The sequence below is a fragment of the Podarcis gaigeae genome (genome assembly GCF_964106915.1).
Source record: "Podarcis gaigeae genome assembly, chromosome: 12".
Taxonomy (NCBI): domain Eukaryota; kingdom Metazoa; phylum Chordata; class Lepidosauria; order Squamata; family Lacertidae; genus Podarcis; species Podarcis gaigeae.
In genome coordinates, this window is record NC_139688.1 from 25314115 (window position 1) to 25328225 (window position 14111).

Consider the following 14111-nt stretch of genomic DNA (forward strand, 5'->3'; position numbering starts at 1 on the left):
TAATATCTGAAGTGTGTGTGTGAAGACATGGAGGAGAGGACGGACTGAGAACTGCAGAATCAGCATTTGAAATGGTGAAATATCTGCCTGTCCACCGAAAACCCCTTGAAAGTGGGAAGAGGCTGTGCTCACTTGCAGGAGAAAAAGCTGCTCTTAGATGCTCAGGCATAGTCCAATTCATCTTGCAACCACACTTCTCTAACATTGTACAGTGGTACCTCGGGTTACATATGCTTCAGGTTACAGACTCCGCTAACCCAGAAAGAGTACCTCAGGTTAAGAACTTTGCTTCAGGATGAGAACAGAAATCGTGCTCCGGTAGTGCAGCAGCAGCAGGAGGCCCCATTAGCTAAAGTGGTGTTCAGGTTAAGAACAGTTTCAGGTTAAGAACAGACCTCGGGAATGAATTAAGTACTTAACCCGAGGTACCACTGTATATCTTAGCAATGGAAGTATCAGAAACATTTCCTTATCCTTGAGGGCCACATTCTTTACAAGCATGCTGAATTAGAGCCTAGAATTTTTCCATTTGTCTTAATCAACTAAATACATAAAACAGGATTAACTTGAGGGTAGAACAGCGGGATGGCTTGTTTGCCTAGAGCTGCTGCACTCTGAACTTAGATTAGTGCAATGGATGAGAGTGTGTGTGTGCATGTATGCGCACCTTCAGCTGCTCAGGCTCTTTGAGCAGAGATGGCCAAAGATACTTTGTTTCCTGAAGTGGACAAGATTCTCTCCACCCCACAAATAAAAACCAACTGGGCTGACTGCTGGATTATAGTTCAGCACTGGCAGTGGGACAGCACCTTCCTCTGCACCAGGCTAGCTGAGGCAGTCCCTGCGGAACAGGCACCCCCCCAAACTCTCCCCTCCAGATGTTTTGGGACTACAATTCCCATCATCCCTGACCTGTTAGCTAGGGATGATGGGAGTTGTCGTCCCAAAACATCTGGAGGGCTGAGTTTCGGGGTGCCTGCTGTGGAACATACAGCTCTATCTCCCGGCAAGGAGCTGCTGCTCCTGACTCCACAACATCTGTTGCCTAACTCTGTCTAATTGTAGAGCCATCCCTGACCCTGGCACGAATAACGTGGACATATATTTGGAGCCATTTCAATGTAAACACAGATCTTGAAACTAAAAAAAGGCAAATGAGATTTACAATAAAAATTTTCAGTGCAGACTAGTGCTCCTATTCAAAATTACAGCTAGTCGACTGCGCCCTTTCCTGGAATACTCCATTCCATTTCCCTCCCCCATCATTTGCCATTTCTCCTCCCCCGACATCTCATGTATCTACTGATCATGCTTAGTCCACATTATGATAGGGGGGTGGGGGCTGCCCTTAAAAAAAATTGTTTCTACTTCTGCAAACCTTGGGATTCACCCAGCATGTGGATATTCTAATCACACAGTACAAATAGCATAGAATCATAGAATCTAGAACTCCCTGCAATACTGGAATCTTTTGTCCAACGTGGGGCTTGAACCCATGACCCTGAGATGACGAGTCTCATGCTCTACCAACTGAGCTATATTCTAATCATCATTCCTGTTTCTCAAAATAGCCCCATTTGTTCCACCAGTCAGGAAGCCACGCCTTATTTGCCTTTCTCTTCTGCATTTTTTTCATCTTTAAAAGTCAGTAAATATCCAATCATCACTGAACATGCTGTTTCCCCCCACGTTGCCCCTTAGATTTTATTCCCTATTCTTTTTTCCCCTTTTCTTTTTTTGGCACTTGGAGGTTCTCTCAGCCTGCTGACACTTCCCCCTTATGTTTTGGCTACATAATGATCCACATATGAGGAATGGTTTTGTCAGTAGCAGTGTGGCATAGTGGTCAGAGTGCTGGACTAATGCAATCCCCATTCAGCCACTGCTTCTCAGCCCTACCTACACAGGGTTGTTGTGAGGATAAGCTGTAGTGGGGGGGGGCATGTTCACCCCCTTGAGCTCCTTGAAGGAAAGGTAGGATATGACTGCAATAATAATATTTAATGATAGATTGATAGATGAAAACTTAATGTTGATGCAAGGAATACAAAAAACTGGTTGCACTTCTGACTTTTCCATCTTTCTCTTTCTTTACAAAGAAAACCTTCCTTTGGGGAGAAGTTGATGTAGCCTAAACAAGACAGACGCCCGTTAAAAAGAAGAAGAAAGCCTTTCACAGGATGGCCTGGGAGCTTGAAGCAAAGGGATCTGGCAACTGGATTGTGTCTTTGCGAGATAACAACTTTATTAAAGGTTGAGCTCTGACAAAAATCAGAAAAAGGGGCGGCGTTGGGAATATTTACAAATGCCAAAAGCTGAGGCTTTTATCAGCAGCACGCTGTGGAGATAAGGAGCTGGGCTGGTCCATCTGTGGCCTGGTGTGGCCACACACTCTTTGCTTTTGGATTCTCTTAGGGAAGAGTGCAAGGAGCCGCTGACATTTCTACTTAAAAGGAAGAATCGATGGATCTTTGTTTCCCCAATGGCTGCTTCTTTGACCTTATTGTGTTACGGAACAGAAGAAAAAGAACGGGAGTCCACGGGGGGTGGGGGGCGGTATTATAAAGAAGAGATTCGTGCCATGCAAGCCCCAGACAAGATCACAGCTTTCTGATCAACACTCACCAGGGATGGTGTTATTTGCTTATTTGCTGCTTTTGCTCATTTCAGATTCTTGCCCCGCCGTAATAAGTCACACTCGTTCAGCCATCATCCCTGTATTGACAGGCAAATGTCACCTGCATTTGATTGACGTCCAATTGCTCCTGAATGCAGAAGTATGATTTAGGAATCAATTTGGCCTATTTGTTTAAGGCAGCCCTGTTCTGCCTTGTGCTTGGAAGGGAAATGGTACTAGCTTGATATCTGTTGCAGAGAACTACCAGTTCAAATTATGGAAAGCTGGTGGCTTAGTCACCTTGCCGGAGAATGACATTCACCCCATCTCCAGTGGGGAGGACGGGAAGGGGGGATGGAAGGCAGTTTAAGAAAGGAGAAGTCAGTTGAGCAAACACTACCTCTCTTTGGGAAAACGTGCTCAGAGTTGGCACAGAAACTTCTTGTCTTTGTTGTATATCGCCTTTGCTGGAGGGTCTCCTAGCCTCATATATTTAAAGGAGCACTATTATAAAGATATTTACAGTGTTGCCTAAGGAAATATTGTTAACAGACGACTAATAATAATAATAATAATGCAGTGTCTGGCCAAAGAGCAGTGGAAAGTCCTTTGTATCCTACATACTACCATAGTTCCGCATTTAATTTCCTGAGAAACAGACAGAGGGTATGTTTTCCATGTGTTTTAGATAGATACAGATTTAAACCAGGAAAAACGTCCAACTCTGTGCATGACAGTGTTTGGAGCGGATGTTGTTTCCAAATGGCTTTTTGCTGGGTGAACTGTAATACACTGCCCTTGTATTAAAAGTGATATTTCACATGACAGACAGAGACCGCTGGGGGAACTATCCAACAAGAAGTGTGGGTGACCTTTACATTCTGGATCAGTGATCTGAAGGTTATCCAAAAGGTGCTAAGTAGATCTCTCTCTCCCCCCCCCCTCCTTGATCTGCTCCAGCAAAAAAACAAAAAGAAAAAGAAAACGGGGTGGGGGAACTGTCATCACTCAGGGCTCAGCAAGGGAAATGCTCACAATTTCTCCGCTCAGCGAGAATTAAAAAAAAAAAAAGTAAGACGGGGAGGGGAGTTGTGGAGGGAGAAGGGAGAGAGGGGAGGAAAACATTTCCCCACACTTGTCAGAGAGATGCCAAACTCTGGGCGAGTGGGATGAGCCGAGCAGATGCTGGGATGAGATGCCAAGGCAGCTCCCCTTTCCCCTGCGCTTTCGGGCGCTTATAAATTACCCCGGCTGCGCCTCTGCCAGCCTCCTCTCGTCGTGGCTGCGCGCGCTCCGACGAGCCTGTGGGCAGCTCCCGGCAGCGGCACCGAGCGGCTCGCGGATCCCGGCAGCTCCAGCCAGGAAGGCGGCCAAGGCGGACGGCGGGGAGCGCCCCTCTCTCCTCCATCCGGCTGTGGCGCGAGCAGGATTTCCCCAGGAATCTCCGATCCCGCTCCCCTCGCCGAGCTGGTGTAGCTGACTGCTGAAGAGACAGAATGAATGAGTGACGGAAAGAAGGGGTTGGAAAAAGGAGAGGGGGAGAGGTGAAGAAAAAAAAAAAACCCGCGGGAAGGCAGCGAGAGGCGATCGGGAGGAGCAGAAGAAGGGAACTTGATTCGAGCTGGCACAGGCGGGGGGGAAAAGTCGATCGCCAGCAGCAGCATAAAAGTGTGCGCGGCTCCTCTCGAGGGGAGCAGCGGCGGCGGCGGCAGCCACAGGTGCCCCCGACGGGGAGCGAGGCTCTCGGGACTCGGCCTTGGGGATCGGGCGAAGGAGCCCTTCCGGCGCGCTCCTCCCGGCCGCGAGGAGGAGCACGAGGGCGAGCAGCCCCCTGGGTCGCGGGGAAGGTGCCCCGCGAGGATTTCGGCTCGAGGAGGTTCCCGTCCCGCCATCAAGATTTTGTCCAAAAGCAGGCAAGAGGATCGCCCTGCGCTGAGCCGCCTGGTGGGCAGCAGGCGGCGGCTGATCGCGGCCGGAGCGCTGGGGGTGGTCATGGTGCTGCTGCTGGTCATCCTCATCCCGGTGCTGGTCAGCTCGGCGGGCACGTCGGCGCACTACGAGATGCTGGGCACCTGCCGCATGGTGTGCGACCCCTACGGCGGCACCAAGGCGCCCAGCACGGCCGCCACCCCGGACCGAGGCCTCATGCAGTCGCTGCCCACCTTCATCCAGGGCCCCAAGGGAGAGGCCGGCCGGCCGGGCAAGGCCGGGCCCAGGGGGCCGCCGGGGGAACCCGGCCCGCCGGGGCCCGTGGGCCCGCCGGGCGAAAAGGGAGAGCCCGGGCGGCAGGGCCTGCCGGGCCCGCCCGGGGCGCCGGGCCTGAACGCGGCCGGGGCCATCAGCGCCGCCACCTACAGCACCGTGCCCAAGATCGCCTTCTACGCGGGCCTCAAGCGGCAGCACGAGGGCTACGAGGTGCTCAAGTTCGACGACGTCGTCACCAACCTGGGCAACCACTACGACCCCACCACGGGCAAGTTCACCTGCTCCATCCCCGGCATCTACTTCTTCACCTACCACGTGCTCATGCGCGGCGGCGACGGCACCAGCATGTGGGCAGACCTGTGCAAGAACAACCAGGTGGGGAGAAAGAGAGGGAGGGACGGGGAAGGCCGCGGGGAGGGGAGTCCGCTTTAGGGGTGGTGCAGCAGCAGCAGCAGCAGCAGCAGCAGCTCGGATCGAGGCCCAAGAGGTCAGGCTTGCCATCTGTTTTTGTTTGCCCGCGTTGGTATTGCTTGGCGCGACTCTCCTGGTTGGCCAGCCAGGTGGAAATTCAACAGGTGAGGAGGCAAAGGCGAGAAGAGCGAGTTTGTGCCAAAGCTGCACCTGTTGAATTTCTGCCGGGGAGAGTTTGCCAGCCCCAAACCCAAAGGACTTCAGAGGAGCGCCGCCTGGAAGTGGTAGTGAATAGAAAAGAGGCAGCCTCAAAGCCGGGGAGATGGTGAGATTTGGGATGGTGCCCAGCGCTTATTTCCTAATGTTAAGAGATCTCTTTTGTCAAACTAGCTTGGAGACTTTTAGGAGCTGTGAGTGGTGAAGAGATGGGACTCTGCGTTTATATATACTTTAAGACACTCTTCCTTGTTCACGTGCTGAACGGCTGAACCTGAACGTGGCGAGGAAGAGGGGGCGGGGTGCGACGGACAGACAACCCCGGGATCGTTAAAAAGGTCCCGGGGCTCAGCCTGCCCGCTCAGAGGAAGGAGGAGCTGCGGGAGGCTCCCAGGAGGCAGCACAGTCTGGAAATGGCAAGAAAAAGCCACAGGGATCGGCTGCAGCGTCCTGCTGCCGTTACACCCGAGGCAGCCCGTCAGCTTCGTATGTGCAAAGTACTGAGTAAGCGTCGCTGCTTCCCGAGGCGACTTAAGTTGCGCGAGCTGCTCCCTTCTCCCAGCCCCAGCGGCTGGATAAATGGCAAGGAAGGGCTTTTCCCTCCCCATATGAGGAAAGGCTAAATTAGGGAGGAAGCTGTGCTCATCCATAAGACAAATCCACGTGGACGCCTTTCCTTTCTCCCCTCCTCCGCGAGGGAAAACAGCGGAGGCTCCACGGGACGTCGGACGCGCGTCCCTATGAAAGAGCTGCGGCTGGTGGCAACCCCGGGATGGGGGGCTTGCGACCCCCATCGACGTGAAACTCCAACTCCCATCAGCCTCACTTGGCAGGGCCAATGGCCAGGGATGGTGGGAGCTGCAGTCTGGCACCCGAGCCTAAGTGGGCGCGTTGGAAGGGGCGGTTCAGTCAGTCTCTGGGGCAGAAATGTTGGCAGGATGAGCCTGAGGGAGCCTGAGGAAATGGCTGGCCGCCATTCGCAGCAAAAGCGCACATTGCCCTCCGCCCCGCCCCCCATTAAGTACAAGAGAGTGAAAGTGCCCAATTGATGGGGCTCAGTGGACCGTGAGTCGCAAAAAGCAGGCGGGCGCCGGGTCAATCAATTCATGCCGGGGAGGGGGAAAGGAGTCCTGAGAGACAAAGAGGGAAACGGACTCGTGCGAAAGAGGAATCCGGGAATAGGAATCTGGGGCGGGCGCGTCTCCACTGGGGCACCCGCCTCCTCTCCCTTCCCGAGGTGTGAAGGCGGCGTCTAGTGGAAACCCAGCCCGCTTGTGCCCCCTCCCCATGGTGGTCGTTTCTGAGGCAAAAGAGAGGACCCCCCTCCCCCCGCCTCGTTTAATTGGGTCTCTTAATAAACGCTCCTCCTCCTCTCCCTGCCCCCCCAGCCGCCTTCTCAGAGTCACAAATGAGCGAAGCCACAACAACAAAATGGGTTTACAAGGACTCAGTGGACGCGGCGCGAATCCGGCCGCGCTCAGTCATTAAGGGCAGAACAACTCACCTCGGGGATTTTGTTGGCCAGGTTGCAAAAAGCGAGGAGAAAGAAAGTAAAAAGCGCACGGCGCGCAGGCGTAGTTTTTACGTTTGTGGGGTTTTTTTTTGCGCGTGTGTGCTTTAAATGGAAAAAAAAAACTGGTATGAAAAGCATTCCCGTCGAGAAATGCTTCCCCTCTCCCCCTCGCCCTTCCTTCCTTTCGCGCGTCGCCGGAGGGCGAGGGAAAAGCGCGGGCCTTTTGCCGCGCGCCTTCCTCGTGGCGCCGGAGTCGGGCCGGAAGGAGAAGAGGGAGGGGATTGTGGAGGGGCGGCTTCCCGGGGGTGAGGAGAAGCTGCTGAGCAGTGGAAGAAGGAGCCATTTCGAGACGGGGGAGGCTCTCCATCTGCTCCGACGACGGAGCAGGTTGGAAAGGATCTCTCTGGGGGACCCACCCACGCCTCCTCGAGAAAGGAAGAAAATGGCCGGCGCTGGGAAGGGACTGGCCTCAAGGGAATGGGAGCTTTCCGCCCCAGATTCGTGGCTTTAGGCATAATAACCTGGAGAGTGGCCAGGGTTTTGTTTTTTTTAAAAAAAACACCAAAACTTTTTTTATATATACAAACTCAGCATTTATAGATGGAAAGACGGGGAGGGTAAATGCTAGAATGACAAGCATAAGTTCAAGATTCATGACGCCGCTGGCACTGCACTAAACATAACCCCCGGCATTACAACCCTATCAGTAAATGTTTTTTATTTACTCAGCAACAAGTCCTGCGGTGCTCGGTGTGGCTTACACATGCACAGGGTCGCATAGGGGAAGGAACTTTCCAACCTCTGTTAAGAGGAAGATCTGTGAAGAGGAAAGCTTTTAAAACAACGTCATTTTTGCTTCCAAATTTGGCACCCCTTCCCAGCCACACTTCAAGGCTTCACTAGGCCAAACATTAAAAGATCACACATTTCTATAAAGTGAAAGGCATATATAATCCATTTTAAGTAGTCAAAATGGTGGCACAACTGCCTGCTTCCTTTGGCTTTAAAGTGGCCCCCAGAGATCTGACATACATACCACACACAAACACACTTGCATTAATTATTGTCTTTGTAAGCAAGATTGATAATGGCACAGGGTAAGATAAAATGAGTCAGAACGTGAGCCTAGAAGGGCTTTGTTGATGCAGAAGTCCAATAGATTGTTTATGGGTGAAAATAAAGTATAACAAACATTACAGATGTATGCACAATCAATAAACATTTAATCCTAAAAAAGGGAAAACCAAAAAAAGAGTTTGATCAAACTATATCACATGTCGTAAGTTTAGAAATAAGGTAGCTTTTCAAACCTTTATCAGAAAGTATGAATTTTACATTTACTTCTAAATAGTTATTTTATATCAGTAGGGTGCTAAATGCTGTCCAGTAAGCATAGATTACACCGTTTCTCCCCAAAGGGCTTACTGGTCATTGTTTTCATGTTTACAGCGACTCACCAGACTATTAGGGGTTCACTTTTAATATTTTATTTTCATTCATTACTTTATATAGCCTTAATTGTAGGTAGCACAGTGAACATGATTTCACAGTATTCTAACCAAGGTTCCAAAAAAGCTGAAATATGATACTGCATGTTTGTAGAAAGTGCCTGAGACTGAAGAGATTTTTTTCCTGAAAGGCAGAATAATGAAGCTGAAATTGCTGAACACTGGTACTGGGGAATACCAGTGTACCGTAACCAGATGAGAGCTCTTTCAGTCACTTCAGCTTTGTGTTAAATGGCAGATCACAGATGGAAGCATCAAAGGCTGGTATATTAATCTGATACGCCACTTAACCTTTTGTTTATGGTTTCTCAAAAGCACTGTAAAAATGAAATTATGGGGACATCAGTAGAAATTAATCAAATTAGCAAACACCTGCCATAAATATTGCTTTTAGAGATGAGACCACATTGTTAAACATTAAATACAGCACAGCAAATTGCCATGTCTCACACGTACAACCATCTGGTTCAGGAAAAAAAACTTTTTAATTTTGGTTATTAAAAAGCATTATTAACACATGATAGGAATAAAAACAGAACACAGTAGAGTGCATGGCATATTTTTATGATCATAAATATTAAAATAAGCCTGAAGATAGACTAAGTACATAATTCCAGACATTTATAAATTGCTTAATTTAGTCACTATACAAACAGAATAGACAAATATTGATCATGCAGCTCTGAACTCAGTTTATATTTATTCAGCCATAAGAAATTCTTAAGACATTTTTTTCATATTAGTGAGTAGCTTTAGTTTGGGGGACTGTTTGATCTGATGAAGCTGGCAGCTAATGAACTTGGACAATAGAGCTTTCAATACAAAATATTGGTGGGACTGGCCAAAAAGAGAGCAGGGTGTTAATAGATGCAGCATGGTAATGTAGGAAAGCATGAGTACTGAGAGTGAATATGACTCGCAGGGTTGGGGGTGGAATCATTCAAGAGCAACATTTATTGAATATCTCAAGGACTCCCATGTAACACATTGCCTTCCTTAACAGTTAGCTTAAATATAGAAGTGCTGAAGCTATAACATAATTGGTTTGTTTGCAGTTTTAATGTCCCTGTATACTTGTATAACTCAGTGAGGCGAGCCATTGTGAAACTTATGTAACACACACATTAATTGTTTTTAATTTTGAGGCACCTTTAACGTGTGCTGCAATACACATAGGGTTTTTTCCTAAGATTGTCCTTATAGGCTTTAAAAAGAAATTACATTGGTTGCCAAACAATAACAAAAGCGGCAGAGTCTTGCAAAGGTAGCACACACATTGTATGGGATCAAGGTTAAGTCACAAGGCATTGTAGCTACACACAAAATGACTGCAATCTGCAAAGTATTTTTAGGAGTTCAATCAATAAATCTTTCAATTCTTTTAGTGCAGACAGTGTCCATTGCTGTGGAGAGTGCCCACTGCCTTTACATAGTGTTCATAGTGATATATGAAGCACATTTAATGCTAGAGCCAATAGCAAAATAGACCTCGTGCTTTTTTGTGGGGGGGTGGGGAGGATTCATCAGACTGTAACATGAAATGCTACATAAATTCAACGTGCAGCATTTAAATAGTGCATGAATGGAATTTGCACGATAATTTAAGCAGTCCGATTGAATAAAATGCAGACATTGGTTGAACTTAAAACGCTGTGATAATAATTCAAACCAAACCAATCATCCATTCTTCCTCTTTACTATTTGTAATATCAGTAATGATCTCAAAACAGGGTAATTCCTAGGGGTGAATATTTCTGGGATTAATGGTCTGAAGTCACCTGCTCTTCCGAAGCACCCGTTAACCCTTAGGAAATACACAATTTGATAGTTTTTGCTTTATGAGTAGCCAAGGCAGATCACTTCAGTATGTGTCATATTTCTGAAGGTACGAATCCAAAGTAGAATTGCCTAGGATATTATGCAGTATATCAGCTTAAATTAGAACATTTGTTAAGCAATTACAAATCTTTTAAGCCTTTCCGAACCTTGCTATATGATGCACAAGAGGAGGTTTTTCCTGCCTCTGTGATTTCTAAGCTTCCTAATACCTTATGAGATCTAGCATGGTGAAAAGTCTTATCCATTGTTAACATTTCTGAATTAATGTGGGATCATATCACATGAAGATTTAATTTGAAAACCTGTCATTTATACTTTTGAAAGGCATCTGTGTATTTATTATTTTTTTACTTACTGTACATTTTTCAATTCCAAAAAGATTTTAAAAATATATATCCAGGAGATTGCATGCCAAGTTATGCATTATTTAGTTCAGGTTTGCAAAAGCACTAAATCACCAGCAGTCATGTATATCTGTGGTGGAATAAGAACAGGCAACAAGGCAGATGATGTGTTATACTAACATAAATCGCATACAAATAAATAGTTAAATATTTTGCTACTGAAACCAAACTATAAGTTTTCTGAACAATTCTGTTAAACTGGTCTACGTGCCGTTCTGCTTCAGTGGGCTTAGGATTGTGGCCAGGTTTGTTAATTATATAAAATTCAATATGGCATTCTTTAAAACTCCAAGACACTTACAACTCTAAGCTTGTAGACACTGCATAATTAAGAATTCAGGATTTTAAAATATAATCTCAAATCAGAAAAGCTGGTGCGATGTACATGTTCCCTGCATTAGTTAAATTTGCTGAATGGCTTTCAAACTGCATATATTCAATGAATGTGGAGGTAGTTGATTTTGTAGCTTGCTCCTGCTCCTGTGTTGCATCTTCTTCGTACATCAATTTAAACTCTGCCTTCAGCATGATGTAAAGTTCATTGATTCAAAGGCATCAAGGGGTGGTTTTATTATATACTTACCCCTCTTGACATCTCTATGATAATCTCATATCCTTTTTCCTACAATGGGCCTGATTCTGATCACGAACCAAGCCAACAGGAGTCAAGTGCAATGTTAGACGGATGCATACCTGTTGAATCTGATATGAAATCGAGACTGTGGCTGGCTTCTCCTGCCTCCCCCACCCCCTCCCTCTGCTTAGGCTCATTAGGTGGGATTGTGCTGGCCCAGTGGAATGCTAGCTTATTCCTGTTTCATTTCATATGTTCACAAGCTGCTTTGAAAAATTCCCCTTCGTGTCAGAAGCAATTTGACATGCATAGTGGGAGGCACAGTTCAAGGAAAATAAGGTGCAAAGCACACCAGGCTCACAGAACTCGGCATCATGCTCTAACCAACTGAACTATCACTGCTTGTTTCACAATTCTGTATATTTTGGCTTAAGTCTAGAGCAGTGATCTGGTGAAGAGACTAGTGTTGTACTGGTTCTGAACACCTCTTAGCATTACAATTCTTGGGTTGACCTTGGACCTGTCTGTTTCTCATCCTAACATGAGAAGAATAATCCTCACCTATACTACCCTGAGCAACTAAGAGCATGGGCTATGTACAGTGCCGGATTTACGTATGAACTAAACAAGCTACAGCTTAGGACCCCACTCTCTTGCCCCCCCCAAAAAAATGTAAATAAATAACCCCTGGATGTACATTTCCAAAATATAAGATAAAAAGCAAATAAAATAAAACCTACATACAGCAACAGTGTTTTGTGTTGTGTAGGCTCCTATGATGGAAATAATGGGCCCTGCCTGCTAGCCTTTTGTTATGTCCAAATGGCTTTAGATACCTATTAGGTCCATAAATTACTATATAGCATATATTCAACACAAAAAACAGCGACAATTTGTTGACAAAGAACAGCTGGACATATAAAGGGCCCCATTACCTTCAGTAGCTTTGGCCTCATCAAACCTAAATCTAGCCCTGGCTATGCATATGGGAAACAAATACATAAAATAGTGTTTCTAGTTATTATAAGTGATTTTGCGAAAGGTTACAGGCGTATGTTGATAGACGGTAGTCATGTATTATTCAGTCAAACAAGCTGATGTTGGGTGGCGTAAGTTAAAATATTTTGCTGTGGCTGACTCTTCTGCTAGTCTGTAATATGTCAGTAGCCACAGTGGTAAAGGCAAAACCTTTTTCTACCAAGAAGAGCATTTGAGCAAGCCAGCCGTGCACTTCCGTTCCAGAGAACTGACGAGTATTATAATTGCAAACCACATATTCTCATTGTGTTTTGTTTCATTTAGGTGCGAGCTAGTGCAATTGCTCAGGATGCAGACCAAAACTATGACTATGCCAGTAACAGCGTCGTTCTACATTTGGAGCCTGGAGATGAAGTCTACATAAAATTAGATGGAGGGAAAGCACATGGAGGAAACAACAACAAATACAGCACATTTTCTGGATTTATAATTTATGCTGACTGATAATTAAGTGAAACACAAAATCACATTCTTCTAAGTGATGGATTCATGTGGCAAAAAACACAAAATCGACGAATCAAGAACCCCAGAGGATACTGGCCGAGGGACACCTCATTAACGTGGGGCAAAATGCTACCTGACTCACATCTGTACAACCCAGAGAGTGTGTTTTAAAAAAATATAGAGCAAGTTAAACAGATGTGTGATCCACAATCGCCAAAGCAAAATACTCCTTGTTGTTAGTGTCCATGTGAATGAAGTCCTATATAGATCACAACTTTTATAGAGGAAAAAAAAATCTTTAAAGCACTGAATTATTTCTTCGGCATATATGATACTTTTGGTGTGCTATGATCTTGCTGCTTTTATCCATCCATCAGCTTTGGTACTTGTGACTTACCTGCTAACTATGATGCGTGTGGATCCAACTCATAGTATGTGGTGAGGAATGATTTTACAATAAAAAGAAGATGTAATTGAATTTTTGCTTATTCCCTCCGAAGGAATTATTTGCCTTGTCCTTATATGCCCTTAACTACCTAGAAATAGAAAATTAACCTGCTTCAAGCCTTAGCTCTAATTTAACTGTATATAGATGCAAGTCAGGGGTTGAAAATGATTGTAGCACAGTTGTGTCTCGTTTTCCATTTTTCTCTGTTGCTGCAGTCCGCTGATTTCTTACACACATTTTGTAGCTCCAGCATATGCAGGAGTTGCATCACCCACAAGGGTTGACCCATTCATCTCAAGAGAGGGAGCAAATCTCTGTATAAACTCCTTTATGCAAATAATTCTGCTGCCTCCACTGAAGTGAATGGGCAGTCTCTGCACAAGCAAAGGGGCCACATGCACATGGAAGCACTTGCAGTGCTCTGAATCAATGTGCAAAAGAGAGAAAACCATAGAAGAGTCCAGTTCTGTCATGCAGTTTCCATTAGGTATATGATGTGGTGTTTTACCTTTGCTTTAAAAGCCTAGTCAAGTGTTACAAAGACTTCTTCCCACCATGTGGGCCATCTTTTTGGGGAGACCATACCCTATTTCCAGTGTCATATGCCCACTATCAGCAGTGTCTCCAGGTGCAACATTTTTTTCACAGGCACGAATAACCTATAAGGAAAAACTGTAAAAGTGGATACTCGATGCTGCGGGAGCAAGTGTTGTCCCAACATGTTGCCAAATGCAGCCCATTTGCTTTGCCCTTCAGAACTTGATGACGCTTGAGCCTGATCCTACCTACATTTCTTGGGCTCCATCCACACTTAGCTACTGCTGGATGGGAGTGTCTCCTTTATGGTGCTAACACACGCAGCATGTAAGGTAAATACAAACAGGTACAACTATT

General features: G+C 46.3%; 1 protein-coding gene across 1 annotated transcript; it reads left to right on the top strand.

Annotated features, from left to right (window-relative positions):
* Window positions 1–4170: 4170 nt before the first annotated feature.
* C1QL3 (complement C1q like 3) lies at window positions 4171–13247 on the top strand. Its single transcript, XM_083705149.1, has 2 exons — window positions 4171–5197; window positions 12590–13247. Exons 1-2 carry the CDS (start codon window positions 4610–4612, stop codon window positions 12767–12769), a joined length of 768 nt encoding a protein of 255 aa, XP_083561275.1. The 5' UTR covers window positions 4171–4609; the 3' UTR covers window positions 12770–13247.
* Window positions 13248–14111: the final 864 nt, after the last annotated feature.

Bases quoted from the DNA above. Each gene is read 5' to 3' on its own strand.
- C1QL3 (XM_083705149.1), top strand. From the start codon at position 4,610: ATGGTGCTGCTGCTGGTCATCCTCATCCCGGTGCTGGTCAGCTCGGCG. The intron at 5,198-12,589 runs GTGGGGAGAAAG...TGTTTCATTTAG, and splicing joins ACCTGTGCAAGAACAACCAG to GTGCGAGCTAGTGCAATTGC.